The 21,276-nt window shown below is 44.4% G+C and overlaps 1 protein-coding gene across 4 annotated transcripts in view; it reads left to right on the plus strand.

Moving 5' to 3' along the window:
• LOC110509795 (tyrosine-protein kinase ABL1) overlaps positions 1–21,276 on the plus strand; it is a 64,133-nt gene that overhangs the window by 37,502 nt on the left and 5,355 nt on the right. For 2 of the 4 annotated variants that reach the window (XM_021590908.3, XM_021590906.3), the window contains exons 2-6: positions 13,462–13,626; positions 16,637–16,932; positions 18,571–18,843; positions 19,219–19,303; positions 19,420–19,597. In XM_021590908.3, coding sequence (XP_021446583.3) covers positions 13,462–13,626; positions 16,637–16,932; positions 18,571–18,843; positions 19,219–19,303; positions 19,420–19,597 — 997 coding nt within the window. The remainder of the gene's footprint in view (positions 1–13,461; positions 13,627–16,636; positions 16,933–18,570; positions 18,844–19,218; positions 19,304–19,419; positions 19,598–21,276) is intronic. The other 2 variants (XM_090226932.1, XM_090226931.1) reach the window with 1 other exon arrangement.

Below are 21,276 nucleotides of genomic sequence, written 5' to 3' on the forward strand. Positions count from 1 at the left end.
TGTTTGACCTAATCACAGTCGAGCTGGGGGGAGAACTAGTCAACAGAAGGCATCAGATCCAGATAGGATCTTTCAACAGTGGTTAGACCTCCAGATCTTAGGCTTGATCCAGCGTCAAGCTCTTTGTCACCCATCACAGGTGTCGACAGCGAGGTGATGCAACAGAATCGCCCAAGCGTGAGTCCTTTTCCCTCCCTCCAACTTCGCCTCAAGTGGCTTGGTTCTACGTCATGGAACTTGACTGTTGTTTGGATTCTTATGGCCCTAGTCACTATGTTTTGATCTCAGAGGTCAAGGAGGTAGTGATGAACTCCACTTGGCCAATCTCTGTATCCCCTGTTCTGTCAGTGTGTTTGTGGTTAGTTTTAATTCATCCCTGTTGCTCATACCAACTCTGTCATAGCTGTCAAGAGTTCCACACATATTTAGTCACTGCTGGATGCATTATCTCCCCCAGTGATCCAGCCAGGATATGCTGTAATCCCAGCCTCTCCACTAGCAACTGCTGTTTCCCTTTTCCCTTTCTTTCTTGCCTCATTTGAAGTCTTATTCCATTTCTCCCCCCCCCCCTCTCTCTCTATCTCTCTCTCCCTCTTGCTCTCTCTCTCAGTATGCTGCCATGTCATGCAGTATGTCTCAGTCTGCTGTCACTCCTCACTAAGAGCAAAGGTATTTGAGGTTTGTAAAATGGACATGTGTAGGCGGGGGTGAGCTGTTAGTACCCACACACTTATGACCAGTCTACCCCCTCCTCCACCTCCTTCCTCTCATTTCTTATCCACTACACTCATATGTATCTCCCTCCATCTCTTATTTCCTCACCCGACAACCCCCGCCTGCCCATATTCTTTCGACAAAATCTAAGCGTTTATCTTTTGCGGATTGAATCATAGCCTTGGAGTTCAATTGTTTTCAGTCGCTCACTAAGAAATCAAGCTGTCATTCCTCATGTTTGCACTTGAAGTCTATAGTTGGAAAGATACCAGTTCTGTTTTGAGATTTTTGGTTTGGGTCATTCTCAAATGTCCAGAATGATTATAGATTGAGAGACCTTTTCTGCTCATTGTCTGAATGGTGAAGTTTTGCTCTGCAATCACACTCCGCTGTTAACAGGACACCCCTCTACCACAAGGGTCTTCAATTCAAGGGGCTTTATTGGCATGGGAAACATATGTTAACATTTCCAAAGCAAGTGAAGTAGATAATATACAAAAGTGAAATAAACAATAACAAATTAACAGTAAACATTACACTCAGCCGTTCCAAAAGAATAAAGACATTACAAATGTCATATCATGTGTATATACACTGCTCAAAAAAATAAAGGGAACACTAAAATAACACATCCTAGATCTGAATGAATGAAATATTCTTATTAAATACTTTTTTCATTACATAGTTGAATGTGCTGACAACAAAATCACACAAAAATTATCAATGGAAATCAAATGTATCAACCCATGGAGGTCTGGATTTGGAGTCACACTCAAAATGAAAGTGGAAAACCACACTACAGGCTGATCCAACTTTGATGTAATGTCCTTAAAACAAGTCAAAATGAGGCTCAGTAGTGTGTGTGGCCTCCACGTGCCTCTATAACCTCCCTACAACGCCTGGGCATGTTCCTGATGAGGTGGTGGATGGTCTCCTGAAGGATCTCCTCCCAGACCTGGACTAAAGCATCCGCAAACTCCTGGACAGTCTATGGTGCAACGTGGCGTTGGTGGATGGAGCAAGACATGATGTCCCAGATGTGCTCAATTGGATTCAGGTCTGGGGAACGGGCGGGCCAGTCCATAGCATCAATGCCTTCCTCTTGCAGGAACTGCTGACACACTCCAGCCACATGAGGTCTAGCATTGTCTTGCATTAGGAGGAACCCAGGGCCAACCGCACCAGCATATGGTCTCACAAGGGGTCGGAGGATCTCATCTCTGTACCTAATGGCAGTCAGGCTACCTCTGGCGAGCACATGGAGGGCTTTGCAGCCCCCCAAAGAAATGCCACCCCACACCATGACTGGCCCACCGCCAAACCGGTCATGCTGGAGGATGTTGCAGGCAGCAGAACGTTCTCCACGAGGTCTCCAGACTCTGTCAAATCTGTCACGTGCTCAGTGTGAACCTGCTTTCATCTGTGAAGAGCACAGGGCGCCAGTGGCAAATTTGCCAATCTTGGTGTTCTCTGGCAAATGCCAAACGTCCTACACGGTGTTGGGCTGTAAGCACAACCCCCACCTGTGGACGTTGGGCCCTCACACCACCCTCATGGAGTCTGTTTCTGACCGTTTGAGCAGACACATGCACATTTGTGGCCTGCTGGAGGTCATTTTGCAGGGCTCTGGCAGTGCTCCTCCTGCTCCTCCTTGCACAAAGGTGGAGGTAGCTGTCCTGCTGCTGGGTTGTTGCCCTCCTATGGCCTCCTCCATGTCTCCTGATGTACTGGCCTGTCTCCTGGTAGCGCCTCCATGCTCTGGACACTACTCTGACAGACACAGCAAACCTTCTTGCCACAGCTCGCATTGATGTGCCATCCTGGATGAGCTGCACTACCTGAGCCACTTGTGTGGGTTGTAGACTCCGTCTCATGCTACCACTAGAGTGAAAGCACCACCAGCATTCAAAAGTGACCAAAACATCAGCCAGGAAGCATAGGAACTGAGAAGTGGTCTGTGGTCACCACCTGCAGAACCACTCCTTTATTAGGGGTGTCTTGCTAATTGCCTATAATTTCCCATTATTTTTTTGAGCAGTGTGTGTGTGTATATATATATATATATTACTGTGTACTCTCTGTTTAGGGCCAAATAGCATTCTAGTTTGCGCAGTTTTTTTGTTAATTCTTTCCAATTTGTCAAGTAATTAATAATCTTTTTGTTTTCTCATTATTTGGTTGGGTCTAATTGTGTTGCTGTCTATCTTTTTCCTGCCCAGGGACCCCCTCCCAGGCAAACCAGCGACCCAGGGACCCCCATCATACGTTAGCAAAAAATGTGCTGTCTTATCAGGTGAATCATAATGGCAAGGAGAAGTAATCAACATTCTCCTTGCCAAATAAATAGATTTGGTAGATAGTTTTCCATTATTTTGACCTCCCTACTAGGCTTCGGGGGTATCCTGATTGTTATACCTTCACACTGAACACAAAGGGCACTGTTTTCTAACCCCACAGCCTCTGTAACCTGAAGGTTAGCAATGCTAACAAGTACATGTAAAATCCCATGGAGAATGCTAACTAAATGCTAATAAGCGCAGTGCAACGTTTTTAGAGTCTCTGACCTAAATTACTGTAGTTTCAGGACAGACATTCCAGCTCATAATTAAATACAAGTACCTACCTTTTTTTTTTGCTGCAAACACAAAACAAATATTAGATAGCAATGCTCTTGATCCATGGGGGGATTTTGTGCTGTTACCAAACAAAGCTTGATTTTGGAAGAAGATAACCACTTAGCTAACTAGCTACTAAATTAAAAAATAAACTGCAGTTGTGCATTTACCTTAATAGTTATAGTTTCTAAGATATTTAGCTGGCAACATTTTAATTGTGAATTCCATACTGAAAGTAGATAACCTGGCACGTGCTGCACAACAGTGAGTGACAAGGCTCCGGTCTCTCGTCGTTGTGTGCTTGTAAATAAACACCACATGACTGGGGTCTACCGGTAAGCTTCATAATGAAACATTTTGACAGGTAAAATAGAACGCGGTCTTTATCTCCTAATGTATTGCACAAGTTGACTGCAGGTATTTACTTAAAAAGTAGCTACAAATATTAAAGTTTTTATAAAGAAACTTCAGACACAGTTTTGATGGTATTGAAAAACCATCCCTTGCACTGTGCAAGCGATAATATTGAAATGTTTGGAGTATCAGACCACTGCAAATCTACCAAGACCTGGCCGTCCCTCTAAACTTTCAGCTCATACAAGGAGAAGACTGATCAGAGATGCAGCCAAGAGGCCCATGATCACTCTGGATGAACTGCAGAGATCTACAGCTGAGGTGGGAGACTCTGTCCATAGGACAACAATCAGTCGTATATTGCACAAATCTGGCCTTTATGGAAGAGTGGCAAGAAGAAAGCCATTTCTTAAAGATATCCATAAAAAGTGTCGTTTAAAGTTTGCCACAAGCCACCTGGGAGACACACCAAACATGTGGAAGAAGGTGCTCTGGTCAGATGAAACCAAAATTGAACTTTTTGGCAACAATGCAAAATGTTATATTTGGCATAAAAGCAACACAGCTCATCACCCTGAACACACCATCCCCACTGTCAAACATGGTGGTGGCAGCATCATGGTTTGGGCCTGCTTTTCTTCAGCAGGGACAGGGAAGATGGTTAAAATTGATGGGAAGATGGATGGAGCCAAATACAGGACCATTCTGGAAGAAAACCTGATGGAGTCTGCAAAAGACCTGAGACCGGGACGGAGATTTGTCTTCCAACAAGACAATGATCCAAAACATAAAGCAAAATCTACAATGGAATGGTTCAAAAATAAACATATCCAGGTGTTAGAATGGCCAAGTCAAAGTCCAGACCTGAATCCAATCGAGAATCTGTGGAAAGAACTGAAAACTGCTGTTCACAAATGCTCTCCATCCAACCTCACTGAGCTCGAGCTGTTTTGCAAGGAGGAATGGGAAAAAATGTCAGTCTCTCGATGTGCAAAACTGATAGACATACCCCAAGCGACTTACAGCTGTAATCGCAGCAAAAGGTGGCGCTACAAAGTATTAACTTAAGGGGGCTGAATAATTTTTCAAGCCCAATTTTTCAGTTTTTGATTTGTTAAAAAAGTTGGAAATATCCAATAAATGTCGTTCCACTTCATGATTGTGTCCCACTTGTTGTTGATTCTTCACAAAAAAATAAATTTTTATATCTTTATGTTTGAAGCCTGAGATGTGGCAAAAGGTCGCAAAGTTCAAGGGGGCCGAATACTTTCGCAAGGCACTGTATGGTACACCGCCCAAGCCTACTCCCCACATAATTGGAATAGGAAGTGTAAACTTTAACTTAGCCTATTGCAGTGCCTTGCAAAAGTATTCATCCCCCTTGGCGTTTTTCCTATTTTGTTGCATTACAACCTGTAATTTGAATGGATTTTTATTTGGATTTCATGTAATGGACATAAACAAAATAGTCAAAATTGGTGAATTGAAATGAAAATGGAACTGGCAAGGGGGGCATTAATCAGAGAGGCAACAAAGAGACCAAAGATAACCCTGAAGGAGCTGCAAAGCTCCTCCGCGGAGATTGGTGTATCTGTCCATAGGACCACTTTAAGCCGTACACTTCACAGAGCTGGGCTTTACAGAGGAGTGGCCAGAAGAAAGCCATTGCTTAAGAGAAAAAAAAGCAAACACGTTTGGTGTTTGTGGAAAGGCATGTGGAAGACTCCCCAAACATATGGAAGAAGGTACTCTGTTCAGATGATACTAAAATGTATATTTTTGGCCATCAAGGAAAACACTATGTCTGGCGCAAATACAACACCCTCTCAAACCCCCCGAGAATACCATCCCCACAGTGAAGCATAGTGGTGGCAGCATCATGCTGTGGGAATGTTTTTCATTGGTAGGGACTGGGAAACTGGTCAGAATTGAAGGAATAATGGATGGCACTAAATACAGGGAAATTCTTGGGAGAAACCTGTTTCAGTCTTCCAGAGATTTGAGACTGGGACGGAGGTTCACCTTCCAGCAGGACAATGACCCTATGCATACTGCTAAAGCAACACTCGAGTGGTTTAAGGGGAAACATTTAAATGTCTTGGACTGGCCTAGTGAAAGCCCAGGCTTCAATTTAATTGAGAATCTGTGGTATGACTTAAATATTGCTGTACACCAGCAGAACCAATCCAACGTGAAGGAACTGGAACAGTTTTGCCTTGAAGAATGGGCAAAAATCCCAGTGGCTAGATGTGCCAAGCTTATCGAGACATACCCCAAGAGACTTACAGCTGTAATTGCTACAAAAGGTGGCTCTACAAAGTATTGACTTTGGGGGGGTGAATAGTTATGCACGCTCAAGTTTTCAGTTTTTTTGTCTTATTTCTAGCTTGTTTCACAATAAAAAAATATTTTGCATCTTCAAAGTGGTAGGCATGTTGTGTATCTCAAATGATACAACCCCCCCAAAAAATCTATTTTCATTCCAGATTGTAAGGCAACAAAATAGGAAAAATGCCAAGGGGGTTGAATACTTTCGCAAGCCACTGTACATGCTGACTAGACCGGGCACACGTCTGCCATCACGCGCATGTTGATTTTGTCCATCCACACCAGACAAGATCAGGACACCCAGGTTGTAATATCAAAATGAATTCTGAACCAACTATATTAATTTGGGGACAGGTCAAAACATATAAAATATTCATGGACATTTACAGTGCTATCAGAAAGTATTCAGACCCCTTGACTTTTTTCATTTTGTTACGTCACAGCCTTATTCTAAAGTTGAATAAATAGTTTTTGTGCAGCCCTCATCAATCTATACACAATACCTCATAATGACAAAGCAAAAACAGGATTTTAAAGATTTTCGCATATTTATATAAAAAATAAGCAAAAATATCACATTTACATAAGTATTCAGACCCTTTAATCAGTACTTGGTTGAAGCTCCTTTGGCATTGATTACAGCCTTGAGTCTTGGGTATTAAGCTACAAGCTTGGCACACCTGTATTTTTGGAGTTTCTCCCATTCTCTGCAGATCCTCTCAAGCGCTGTCAGGTTGGATGGGGAGCGTCACTGCACAGCTATTTTCAGGTCTCTCCAGAGATGTTCGATAGGGTTCAAGTCCGGGCTCTGGCTGGGCCACTCAAGGACTTTGAGAGATTTCTCCCGAAGCCACTTCTGTGTTGCCTTGGCTGTGTGCTTAGGGTCGTTGTTCTCTTGGAAGGTGAACCTTCACCCCAGTCTGAGGTCCTGAGCTTTCGGAGCAGGTTTTCATCAAGAATCTCTCTGTACTTTGCTCCGTTCATCTTTCCCTTGACCCTGATTAGTCTCCCAGTCCCTGCCGCTGAAAAACATCCCCACAGCATGATGTTGCCACCATGCTTCACCGGAGGGATGGTGCCAGGTTTCCTCCAGTCATGACGCTTGGCATTAAGGCCAAAGAGTTCAATCTTGGTTTCATCAGAGCAGAGAATCTTGGTTCTCCCTTGAGCTTTTTACTGAGGAGTGGCTTCCGTCTGGCCGCTCTACCATAAAGGCCTCATTGATGGAGTGCTGCAGAGATTGTTGCCCTTTTGGAAAGTTCTCCCATCTCCACAGAGGAACTCTGGAGCTCTGTCAGAGTGACCATTTGGGTCTTGGTCACCTCCCTGACCATGTCCCTTCTCCCCCGATTGCTCAGTTTGGCCGGGCTGCCAGCTGTAGGAAGAGTCGTGGTGGTTCCAAACTTCTTCCATTTAAGAATGATGGAGGCCACTGTGTTCTTGCTGCAGAAAGGTTTTGTAACCCTTCCACAGATCTGTGCCTCCACACAATCCTGTCTCGGAACTCCACAGACAATTCCTTCGACCTCATGACTTGGTTTTCGTTCAGACATGCACTGTCAACTGTGGGACTTTTATATAGACAGATGTGTGCCTTTCCAAATCATGCCCATTTAACCGTTTGACAGAGTGAAACTTCTCGTTTCGTCTCTTCCCTTCTGAAGTGAAAAAACTGGCATAATGGATTATGATCATTGTAGTCAATTACCACGTGTCTGTGCTTAACTAGAGTGAATATTTGCTTAATAAAAACTACAACTCCCTTCAGCCCAGCTTCCCACATAGTTCTTGATTTCTTTCGTGAATTATTTGATTTCTCTCTAGAGACAGGTACATGTTGGGTGCACAAAAAAACAGATCTGAATGGAATTCAAATAATTGGACCGATGTCGGTCAATTAGTAATTTAATAACCCCCAAAAAACAGAATTACTGTTAATCGCTCAGCACTATTAGCTGATTTAAATGCAGTCAAGAAAGCTTACTAGCAGCCAGCGGCACTTCCCACACTGGTAGCCTATTTGCGGGTACCTTTCCAAACCCTATGTCAGATACTCCAGTGAGTGTAATTAGCTCAATATTAGGAGTTGAGAAATAATGTCGACATCATTAGAAATAAGATAAACCTTTACTCTAGGTATGCTATTCAAAATGTGTTAACTCTGTCTAATTTAAAAAAATATATATATTAATGTGTGAACCTACAGTTGAATAGTCCTGCTCTTCCAGTGCCATAGTGCTGGGGAGCAGAACGTGTTGCGATGCCTCTGCTCTTATCTCACACTCCCCAGGAATGTTAATCATGCACATCCCTAATCTCTGTCATGTGCCCAGTTAGAGAGCCTAGTGCCCAGACTGTCAGCTGTGTGTGGTGACCATCTTTCTCAGGGGGCTCCCGAGTGGCGCAGCGGTCTAAGGCACTACAGACACCCTGGTTCGAATTCCGGCTGTATCACAACCGGCCGTAATTGGGAGTTCAATAGGGCAGCGCACAATTGGCCCAGCGTCGTCCGGGTTTGGCCGGTGTAGACCGTCATTGTAAATAAAAATTTGTTCTTAACTGACTTGCCTATTTTTTAAAAATAGAATAATTCTCCCTCAGTGTATCTCATCATGTAATGTGGCTCCACAGTAGATCACCAAATAGCCTCCCTCTGCATTTCACCAGGTAACTCTGTTAGGGCTCAGTTAACCACCGAACACTTCTCACCTACACAAAAGGTGTTGGTTTGACATAAGATACAAATGTGGTGGCATCGGAAGAGATGGCTGTCTTTTTACGGTCCCCTAACCAATTGTGCTATTGTGTGTTTTCGCGTAATTTGTAACTTATTTTGTACATAATATTTCTGCCACCGTCTCTTATGACCGAAAAGAGCTTCTACATATCAGGATAGCGATTACTCCCCTTGTACTGGACCAAGATTTTTTCTTTAACGAGTCGGACGCGAAGGATTTACTCCAGACACCCGACAAGGCCCAAATCTCCGCCATTCTCAGGTGAAAGAGACCGAGATATTGGGGACATAGGTCTGGGTGCCTTTTTGAGGATCTGACGGCGAGTGGGTAATCTGACTTTACCATCGGTCCTATAAGCCAACGTGCAATCATTGGATAACAAAATACACGAGCTACGAGCACTTATATCCTACCAACGGGATATTAAAAACTGTAATATCTTATGTTTCACCGAGTTGTGGCTGAACGATGACATGATTAACATCAAGCTGGCGGATTTTACGCTTTTTTGGCAGGATAGAATATCAGCCTCTGGTAAGACAAGGGATGGAGGTCTATGTATATTTGTAAACAACAGCTGGTGCACGAAATCTAAAGATGTCTCAAGGTTTTGATCGCCTAAGGTGTAGAGTATCTTATGATAATCTGTAGACCACCCTAGTTTTAATCTATATTCTTCGTAGACTGTCTATTTACCACCACAAACCAATGCTGGTACTAAGACCGTACTCAATGAGCTGTATACGGTCGTAAGCAAACAGGAAAACGCTCATCCAGAGGTGGCGCTCTTAGTGGCCGGGGACTCTCATGGAGGGAAACTTATATCCGTTTTACCTCATTTCTACCACCTTTACTCCACACAAAGAGACACGTACAAAGCTCTCCCTCACCCTCCATTTGGCAAATCTGACCATAATCCTAGCCACCTGATTCATGCTTACAAGTAAAAACTAAAGCAGGAAGCACAAGTGACTCGGTCAATAAAAACAATGGTCAAATGAAGCAGATGCTAAGCTACAGGATTGTTTTGCTAGCACAGACTGGAATATGTTCCGGGATTCTTCCGATGGCATTGAGGAGTACACCACATCGGTCACTGGCTTCACCAATAAGTGCACTGATGACTCTTCCCCCCCCTCCCCACAGTGACTGTACCTACATACTAGAGGTCGACCGATTAATTATCACCGATTTCAAGTTTTCATAACAATCGGAAATAGTTTTTTTGGGGCGCCGATTAAAAAATATATATATATACAGTGGGGCAAAAAAGTATTTAGTCAGCCACCAATTGTGCAAGTTCTCCCACTTAAAAAGATGAGAGACCTGTAATTTTCATCGTAGGTACACTTCAACTATGACAGACAAATGAGGAAAAAAATCTAGAAAATCACATTGTAGGATTTTTTATGAATTTATTTGCAAATTATGGTGGAAAATAAGTATTTGGTCAATAACAAAAGTATATATATATACACACACACACACACACATACACACAGTGGGGCAAAAAAGTATTTAGTCAGCCACCAATTGTGCAAGTTCTCCCACTTCAAAAGATGAGAGAGGCCTGTAATTTTCATCATAAGTACACTTCAACTATGACAGGCAAAAATCAGAAAATTACATTGTAGGATTTTTAATGAATTTATTTGCAAATTATGGTGGAAAATAAGTATATCGGCTATATATCGGTATCGGCTTTTTTGGTCCTCCAATAATCAGTATCGGCGTTGAACAATCAATCGGTCGACCTCTACTACATACCCCAAGCAGAAGCTATGGATTACAGGCAACATCCACACTGAGCGAAAGGGTAGAGCTGCTGCTTTCAAGGAGCGAGACTCTAACCCGGAAGCTTATTAGAAATCTTGCTATGCCCTCCGACGTACCATCAATCAGGTAAAGCGTCAATACAGGACTAAGATTGAATCGTACAACACTAGGCTCCGACGCTCGTCGGATGTGGCAGAGCTTGCAAACTATCACAGACTACAAAGGGAAGCACTGCTGCGGGCTGCCCCGTGACACGAGCCTACCAGACGAGCTAAATTACTTATATGATCGCTTCGAGGCAAGTAACACTGAAACATGCACGAGAGCATCAGCTGTTCTAGACGACGGTGTGATCACGCTCTTCGTAGCCGATGTGAGTAAGAACTTTTAAACAGGTCAACATTCACAAGGCCGCAAGGCCAGACGGACTACCAGGATGTATACTCCGAGCATGCGCTGACCAACTGGCATGTGTCTTCACTGACATTTTCAACCTGTCCCTGACTGAGTCTGTAATACCAACACGTTTCAAGCAGACCACCATAGTCCCTGTGCCCAAGAACACTAAGGTAACCTGCCTAAATGAATACTCACGTCTGCTGCCATGAAGTTCTTTGAAAGGCTGGTCATGGCTCACATCAACACCATCATCCCAGAAACCCCAGACCCACTCCAATTTGCATACCGCCCCAACAGATCCACAGATGTTGCAATCTCTATTGTACTCCACTATGCCCTTTCCCACCTTGACAAAAGGAACACCTATGTGAAAATGTTATTCATCTCAGCGTTCAACACCGTAGTTAGTGCCCACAAAGCTTATCACTACGCTAAGGACCATGGGACTAAACACCTCCCTCTGCAACTGAATCCTGAACTTCCTGACAGGCCGCCCCCAGGTGGTAAGGGTAGGCAACAACACATCTGCCACACTGATCCTCAACACAGGGGCCCCTCAAGGGTGTGTAGTCAGTCCCCTTCTGTCTCCCTGTTCACTCATGACTGCATGGCCAGCAGGCACGACTCCAACACCACCATTAAGTTTGCCGATGACACAACAGTTGTAGGCCTGATCACCGACAACAATGAGACTGCCTATAGGGAGGTCAGAGACCTAGCCGTGTGGTGCCAGGACAACAACCTCTCAAGACAAAGGAGAGGATTGTGGACTACAGGAAAAGGAGGGCCGAGCACGCCCCTATTCTCATCGACAGGGCTGTAGTAGAGCAGGTTGAGAGCTTCAAGTTCCTTGGTGTCCACATCAACAACAAACAATCATGGTCCAAACACACCAAGACAGTCGGGAAGAGGACACGACAAAGCCTATTCCCCCTCAGGAGACTGAAAAGATCTGGCATGGGTCCTCAGATCCTCAAAAGGTTCTACAGCTGCACCATCGAGAGCATCCTGACTGATTGCATCACTGCCTGGTATGGCAACTGCTCAGCCTCCAACCGCAAGGTGGTACATCACTGGGGCCAAGCTTCCTGCCATCCAGGACCTCAGGCGGTGTCAGAGGAAGGCCCTAAAAATTGTCAGACTCCAGCCACCCAAGTCATAGACTGTGCTCTCTGCTACTGCACGGCAAGCGGTACCGGAGCACCAAGTCTAGGTCCAAAAGACTTCTTAACAGCGTCTACCCCTCAAGCCATAAGACTCCTGAACAGCTAATCAAATTACTACTCAGCCTATTGGCATTGCCCCCCCCCCCCCATTGTTGGCTAAGGGCTTGTAAGCATTTCACTGTAAGGTCTACATCTGTTGTATTCGGCACTTGTGACAAACTTTGATTTGAGATAAAAATTATAACAATCAAGGATCCGTGCTCTGCCAGGGTTCAATATATCACAGCATGCCTTTCTCTTGAATTGAATATTTTACTCATAGCTTTTGTCCTTTCTCTCGGGAATCTCTATGGCCTCGGCAGATGATCAAATGCTTCTCTCTGGTCCTACTGCCCGAGCTGAGGACATGTGTTGTGAGAGATGCAAGGTGTGAATGTGTGCTGACAGAGGAGCCACAAAATGAAGTCACTGTGTGGGCCAGCCGGGGTTCAGTAAAAATTCTGTCTTCTATCTCTTTCCCTTTCTCTTTCCTTCTCTATATTTCCACCTCCCTGCAACTCATTCCAGTTCTGGTAACCTTGACGTAGCATCCAAAGCCCTCCGAGTCACATTATTAGAGTATAATGAGCGTAATCTGTGGCTGAAGTGTCGATTATCTCTTACGGTGTTATTCCAGTCCTAATTGGAAGCTTAACGCAGCTCGAAATTCCCCTCTCACTACAAAATTATGATGGGCCAACTCTTATTGGAGAGTCTTGTTATTGAAAACAAAGTCTTAAAATTGAAAGGAAAGCCTGGAACTCCAGGAAATGAATCGTACAGCTGGTAGAGAGGTGGACTACGTTATTGGACTTCATTACTGTTGCTGCCTTTAATACCATAGTCAAATCACAGTAGCTGTGCAGTCCAGGACAATGGTGCAACCATGAAACCTTTTTCGGGGAAATGTTCCTTCGATGTGACGTGGGGTGGTTCTCTGGAGTATATATTGTTTTAAATACACAGAAGGCACACAGGTGTGAATGTGTTTGTGTGTGTCCATGGAATAGACTGAAGCAGTGACAATACCTGTTCTGAAATGCCAGCGCATTGACATAGTTTTTTCTGCTTTCTCTGTTTGTATTTGATGGGTGCAAGTCTGTTTCTGCTCTCTTGCCAAATCCTGATGGATTTGACGTTATTCCAGGTGTGGAAAGAAAGCTAAACAGACTGGAACCCAGGCTATGTTTCTTTGACAAGGTGATAGGAAGGATATTTGCCTGATTAGTTGTTGGTTTATTTAACACGGATCTGATCGACTCTCTCCAGATCTCTGTCTTTCCCCCAAAGTCCACTTGTTTAATAGATAAAGACCTGTGTTGTGTGTTCCAGAAGCTCTCCAGAGACCAGACTTTGAGCCCCAGGGTCTGACCGAAGCGGCCCGCTGGAACTCCAAAGAAAATCTTTTGGCCGGACCCAGCGAGAATGACCCCAACTTGTTTGTTGCTCTTTATGACTTTGTGGCCAGTGGGGACAACACTCTCAGCATAACTAAAGGTAAGGAAATGGTGTGTGTATGTGGGGAGACGAGAGATTCTCTTGGTGGGAGTTGGGATCAATATCTTAAAATTCTTGTCAATTCAGGAATTGAGTTTCACTACTATGACGTGACATGAAATGGATCAGCCCCCAGCTCTGCGCTGTGAGTCTGTCTCTGTGAGTCTGTCTCTGTGAGTCTGTCTCTGTGAGTCTGTCTCTGTGAGTCTGTCTCTGTGAGTCTGTCTCTGTGAGTCTGTCTCTGTGAGTCTGTCTCTGTGAGTCTGTCTCTGTGAGTCTGTCTCTGTGAGTCTGTCTCTGTGAGAATATATTCATTTTCCATCCAGACAGCTGTCAGAAAACCGTTTCTGTGCTCTGAAATGATTAACAATAAAACCGTCCATCATAGCCCAGAGAGCATCAGGCTTTGTGAAAATACTCCCTCTGGGCATATTGTGGTCAGGGATCTGCCTCAGTCACTGGTCATGGGGTCAATGTGCAATACGGCCCTCAGCAGCAGCAGTTAAACAGGACAGACAGTATGCGTGAGCATGATTGTTTTTCTTTTCCTTAAACTTGTGACTGTGCTGAGATGGGTACAGTGTCCTCCCAGGGGGATGGGGAGGGTTTAGAGGGTGACGTATCTGACTGGAAATCCACATACTTGCGTCCCGTTCCCTATCTCTCCCTGTGACGCTCACATCCTGGCTGTCCGCTCACACACAAGTTCTTTCCAATGGAGCAGCTGGAAAACCATTGCAGGAGAGAGTGTGATGGAGGATGGGATGTAGAGATTCACTTTAAAGGACCGGGAAATACAGATCCCAAAAATGTTAAAAATGTTATGTAATATATGAAATAAGGTATTTTTTAATTTTTAATTTAACCTTTATTTAACTATGCAAGTCAGTTAAGAACCAATTGTTATTTACAATGGTGGCCTGGCAAAAGGCCTCCTGTGGGGACAGGGGTTGGGATTAAAAAAAAAATAATAATAATAATAATAATATATATATATATATAGAGCATGGCAGCAACACATGACAACACAGCATGGCAGCAACACATGACAACACAGCATGGCAGCAACACATGACAACACAGCATGGCAGCAACACATGACAACACAGCATGGCAGCAACACATGACAACACAGCATGGCAGCAACACATGACAACACAGCATGGCAGCAACACATGACAACACAGCATGGCAGCAACACATGACAACACAGCATGGCAGCAACACATGACAACACAGCATGGCAGCAACACATGACAACACAGCATGGCAGCAACACATGACAACACAGCATGGCAGCAACACATGACAACACAGCATGGTAGCAACCAGAGGTGGGACCAAGTCATTGTTTTACAAGTCCCAAGTCAAGACAGGTAAGTCCAAGTCAAGTCTCAAGTCCTAAACTTTGAGTTTCGAGTCCTGAACAAGTCATAATGTGCTCTTCACCAAATGTAATACCATTTCATATTTTTAACAAGAGTAATAGTTAGTATATTACATTTACGCAAATCATGAATACTTAAAATATCTATATATTTATTACTTTCCAAATATATGTTATTTCCATGGAAATACATGGGTAGCCATGAGAAAGACCCCTTCCCCCCCAAATCCCATTATCGAGGATCGCTATGGGGCGCAATAGGGCGATGCGCCCCATTGTACACAATCGCCCAACCTTAACACACCCACACACTCTCTGTGTGTGGTTACAGGAGCCTTATGTATGTCAATGGGTTTAGGAACAGCAGTAACATCAGGCAGGATTTAGGCTACCAACTGCCTAGCCAGTTGTAGCTCCATCTTGGGTGCAATGATCACGTTCCCATATTGACTGACTGTGTGGAGGCTCATTGATTTAACGTTACGTTAGCCTACATGCTACACTAGCAAAGTTATAAATTATATAGCTGTTGACTTTTTGTTGATACAGCGTCGACTTTATATCCGAAAATAATAATTTGGGGTATCATCTTTCCAAGGGCTCCGTCTGAATCCAACCACTGACGTTCCTCCACACTGCTACGCACAGCTTTTTCTCAGCCGTCACAATTTGATTGGCTGCTGTCCGATTCAAATTGTAATCCGTTAAATGAAGAGTTGATGTGCTGCACTTTTTTAATAGCATCATTTTTATTATTTGGGCTTGAGGAGGGTATCAAGTCAGTCTGAGTCAAAAGGCTCAAGTCCAAGTTAAGTCCCGAGTCATTGGTGTCAAAGTCGAGTTGCAAGTCATCATATTTGAGACTGAAGTCCACACCTCTGGTAGTAACACAACATGACGACAACATGGCAGCAGCCCAACATGGTAGCAGCACAAAACATGGTACAAATCTAATTTATGTAGTCATGTCATTTATAATTTTGGGGATAAGCTTACTTCTTAATTAAAGAGTTGGGTTAGATTCATGCCTCCAGTTCTTCCAAGTTATTCAGTCCCAGATGAATCTTAAAGTTTAGAAATAAGTATATTAACAGCTATTGAAAATAGTATTATTGTAGTTTTATGCTGAGCCACTATGTAAACTTAAGTCTAAAACCGGGGGCAGACTATGATGTCAACCCAGCTAACCTCAAGACCAATGGAAATAAACCCAGTGTCGCAATCTGAGTAAACATTGTATTAGATACAGTGGATTCCTGAGTCAAGGATTGACTAGCCTGGCTCAGTCTCAGAATAGTGAGCATGTGGCATAGTGTCACCTCAGACTAACACTTTCATGTTTCTCTATGACTCCAATGGAAAAACCGTTGGCACAGTCTCCTCGCAAGCGTAGCCTCAATTGTGTATAATGTAGAACCTTTACAGAACATAGTCACTATACTATTAACTTATAGCAAGCAAACTTTCTATAGCAAGTCTCTTTTACATGTGAAGTTTATCCTGTAACCAGTTGAAATATAGGCATACTTGGCGTGGTGTCTATGTAAACCACCTACCATACTCACTGTAGATTTCCCCTGTAGTTTCCCCTGCTTTCACCCTAATGGCATGTCCCCCGTGCAGGAGAGAAGCTGCGAGTTTTGGGTTATAACCATAATGGGGAGTGGTGCGAGGCGCAGACCAACCACGGCCAGGGCTGGGTGCCCAGTAACTACATCACCCCGGTCAACAGCCTGGAGAAGCACAGCTGGTACCATGGGCCTGTGTCGCGCAACGCAGCAGAGTACCTGCTCAGCTCTGGTATCAACGGCAGCTTCCTGGTCAGGGAGAGCGAGAGCAGCCCTGGGCAGAGGTCTATCTCACTGCGCTACGAGGGACGCGTCTACCACTACAGGATCAATACAGCCTCCGACGGGAAGGTGAAGATACACACACACACACACACACACACACACACACACACACATTCTACCTCTATTCTATCACATCGCCATAGCACATGTTTATATGAAATGATGCCCCACAGACTATGTCCCCAAGTCCTAAACAGCCACTGCTTTTGTAAGCAGTTGTAAGTGGCCCGGCTGTCAGTGGGCTTTAGTGGAGGTCTCCACAGAGCAGCTTATTCTACCACCTCTGGGAAAGGCTCATTTAGAGAGGACATGGCAGGTCTGGAGCTGATTGGCCTACGTTCCAACACTCTAAAATGGCCTCTCCTTCATGACCACTGACCTACACAGGTACCAGAAAGATGCTGGGGACCAAATCCAGGAAAGATGCAGGGAGTGGGAAAAATAAGTACCCAATAGTGCAGTATCAACCAAGTATATTTTCACCTCGATCATCATAATTATCATCTTTCATTGTAGAAGCCTATCCTCTCACGTATTTTCTACCTCAATTTGACGGGGGCTTGAAGGAAAGGAGGTCGTATATGACTAGGACACACCCTGCTTGTGTGCTACACCAACCCTTATAAGTGGTCATGAGGAAAGGAGACCGAGAAAGAAGCCTTATATGAACATTAGGATAATCCGTCTGCAGTCTTCTCCCCACTTTTGACCGCAGCATCCCAGCATTCCTCACTGCACAGAGGTGAGCAAGAGGATCAGCAGCCACCAGATAAGGACAGACCAGCATATATATATATATATATAACACACACACACACATACTTTAACACATGCACACACAGACTTTCAATCTCCCACCCTCCCTACCCCCTGCAGTTCCACTATCTCCCACTGTGCTTATATTCAGCCGTCTGGAATGCAGACTTTTCCAATATCTGTACCTCACTTCTCCTGTCTGTGGAACACTCCTCATATCACCCCACACAACACAAATTGAGTGATCAACAGTATTCTGATCAGCCCAGATTCCTGTTTTAATTAAATGGATCCCCTGCTGGGATGATTGTTCCTGAGAGACAGGCCCTGCTTACGTAAGTGGTCAAGCTGGAGCTTTAGGCTAAATGTGAGAGAGTCTCTTCATTGTTCAAGACCTTCGGATGCTGCTCTCTTCAGGTTTTTCGTTCACTGTCTACTGAGTCAGTACCTACATACATTTATATCCAATTACATTCTGTTAAACTATAAAAAGTTATCCATTTGTGAAGATGTGCAGACTACTATAAAGTGTTTCCAGAGTGGAACAGGCCATGCATAGCACACTGACCACAGGATCTGGGACTGAGGTCTTATGTAAGACATGGACAATGGAAAAGACTGTGTCCAGTCAGCTTTGACCAAGATCCCTCACCAGAGATTGTGTTGGGAAGTGCTCTCAGTGCTTTTTGAGAGTGCTGCTGCTATTCTATATATTATCCAGCCAGTTCAGTTGCTTCATTTTACAGAAGAATATATCTACTTGTTCATATGATACTTGCTGCAGCATATGATAATAAGATGTTAATTTATCAGACACTTTCATTTACAGTGACCTAAGTAACTTGAGCTGGAATTAAAACCACAACTCTGGTGTTTCTGAATCTCCTTACTGTTATTGGCTAAACAGTCATACAATGTAAACTCAAAACGGCCTATCCCTCTCTCCAGCTATACGTGTCATCTGAGAGTCGTTTCAACACCCTGGCAGAGCTGGTGCACCACCACTCCACGGTGGCTGACGGCCTCATCACCACGCTGCACTACCCAGCGCCCAAACGCAACAAGCCCACCATCTACGGCGTGTCACCCAACTATGACAAGTGGGAGATGGAGCGTACCGACATCACCATGAAGCACAAGCTGGGAGGAGGGCAGTATGGAGAGGTCTACGAGGGGATCTGGAAGAAGTACAGCCTCACCGTGGCCGTCAAGACCCTCAAGGTACGCAGGGAGACGGGACGTGTCTCTGGGGTTTGTTGGGAGTTCAGGGAGTGAGATTGGACCATCAGAATGAGTTAAAGACAATATTGTCTGTTAGCTACTGAAATATTAGTTAGGCAGTTGAAGGATAAGAGTGGCGTTTCAGATGATGGGATCTGAGCCTGGTAACTGTGCTGAGTGTACCATGTAGGTGTAGAACAGAGACATCTGCCGAGCAAACATTCTTATTGGAAAGCTTCTAGAGGTAGTTCCATGTTGGGAACATGTCACGATGGCCTATAGTCTAGATGTTCATACATCATTCATACATTCGTTTGAATGTATTTTCTCCTGATGTGTGTGGTTGACCATCTAGTCCTGTTTTCACCCACTCAGGAGGACACCATGGAGGTGGAGGAGTTCCTAAAGGAGGCTGCTGTCATGAAGGAGATCAAACACCCCAACCTGGTACAGCTACTGGGTGAGTTACTGTGGGACAACACTTTTCAGTTGCAGATGTCCTATAAATGTCTCTTCCTGAAAAGCCACTCTGTACTGCCATTGTCAGTTCTGTAACTAATGTCGTCTCTCTGTCAGGCGTGTGCACGCGGGAGCCCCCGTTCTACATCATCACAGAGTTCATGACCCATGGCAACCTGCTGGACTACCTGAGGGAGTGTAACAGGGAGGAGGTGAACGCTGTGGTGCTGCTCTACATGGCCACGCAGATCTCCTCCGCCATGGAGTACCTGGAGAGGAAGAACTTCATCCACAGGTGAGACATGACATTCTCTCTCTTCCCATTTCTTTCATTTCTTTCATCACCTGTCCTCTTCTTCCCCCAGACAAAGATATTATACAGTGTATTTGGAAAGTATTCAGACCCCTTGTCTTTTCCCAAATTTTCTTACGTTACAACCTTGTTCTAAAATGGATTAAATCGTTTTTTTTTTTACCCCTCATCAATCTACACACAATACCCCATAATAACCCATAATGACAAAGAAAAATCAGTTGTTTTTGGTTGCAATTTTTTTCTTTTTTTTCTGATAACATTTCCATAAGTATTCAGACCATTTAGTCAGTACTTTGTTGAAGCACCGTTGACAGCGATCACAGCCTCGAGTCTTCTTGGGAAGGACGCTACAAGCTTAGCATACCTGTATTTGGGGAGTTTCTTCCATTCTTCTCTGCAGATCCTCTCAAGCGCTGTCAGGTTGGATGGGGAGCGTCTCTGCATAGCTATTTTCAGGTCTCTCCAGAGATGTTTGATCGGGTTCAAGTGGGCTCAGGCTGGGCCACTCAAGGACATTCAGAGACTTGTCCCGAAGCCACTCCTGCGTTGTCTTAGCTGTGTGCTTAGGGTCGTTGTTCTGTTGGAAGGTGAACATTCTCCCGTCTTGAGGTCCTGAGCGTTCTGGAGCAAGTTTTCATCAAGGATCTCTCTGTACTTTGCGCCATTCATCTTTCCCTTGATCCTGACTAGTCTCCCAGTCCCTACTGCTAAAAAATATCCCCACAGCATGATGCTGCCAACATGCTTCACCGTAGGGATGGTGCCAGGTTTCCTCAAGAGGTGATGCTTGTCATTAAGGCCAAAGAGTTGAATATTGGTTTCATCAGACCAGAGAATCTTGTTTCTCATGGTCTGAGAGTCTTCAGGCGCCTTTTGTCAATCTCCAAGTGGGCTGTCATGTGCCTTTTACTGAGGAGTGGCTTCCATCTGGCCACTCTACCATAAAGGCCTGATTGGTGGAGTGCTGCAGAGATTGTCCTTCTGGAAGGTTCTCCCATCTCTACAGAGGAACTCTGGAGCTCTGTCAGAGTGACCATCGGGTTCTGGTCACCTCCCTGACCAAGGCCCTTCTCCCCTGATTGCTCAGTTTGGCTGGGCGGCCAGCTCTAGGAAGAGTCTTGGTGGTTCCAAATTTCTTCCATTTTAAGAAGTATGGGGGCCACTATGTTCTTGGGGACCTTCAATGCTGAGAAATTTTTTGGTACCATTCCCCAGATCTGTGCCTCGACACAATCCTGTCTCGGAGCTCTACGGACAATTCCTTTGACTTCATGGCTTGTTTTTGCTCAGACATGCACTGTCCACTGTGGGACATGTCCTCATGTCCAACCAATTGAATTTACCTCAGGTGCACTCCAATTAAGTTGTAGAAACATCAAGGATAATCAATAGAAACAGGATGCACCTGTTGGGATGCACCAATTTCTAGTCTCATAGCAAAGGGTCTGAATACTTAGGTAATTAAGATGTGATTTTTTTGTAATTGTTAATTTGCAAACATTTCTAAAAACCTGTTTTCACTTAGTCTTTATGGGATATTTTGTATTTATTTAATCCATTTTAGAATAAGGCTGTAACATAACAAAGTGGGAAAAGTAAAGGGGTCTGAATACTTTCCGAATGCACTGTATGTGTGCTATTGCTGTCAGATTGACTTT

This window comes from Oncorhynchus mykiss, chromosome 29 (genome assembly GCF_057628025.1).
Source record: "Oncorhynchus mykiss isolate SJ-2025 chromosome 29, ASM5762802v1, whole genome shotgun sequence".
NCBI classification, from domain to species: domain Eukaryota; kingdom Metazoa; phylum Chordata; class Actinopteri; order Salmoniformes; family Salmonidae; genus Oncorhynchus; species Oncorhynchus mykiss.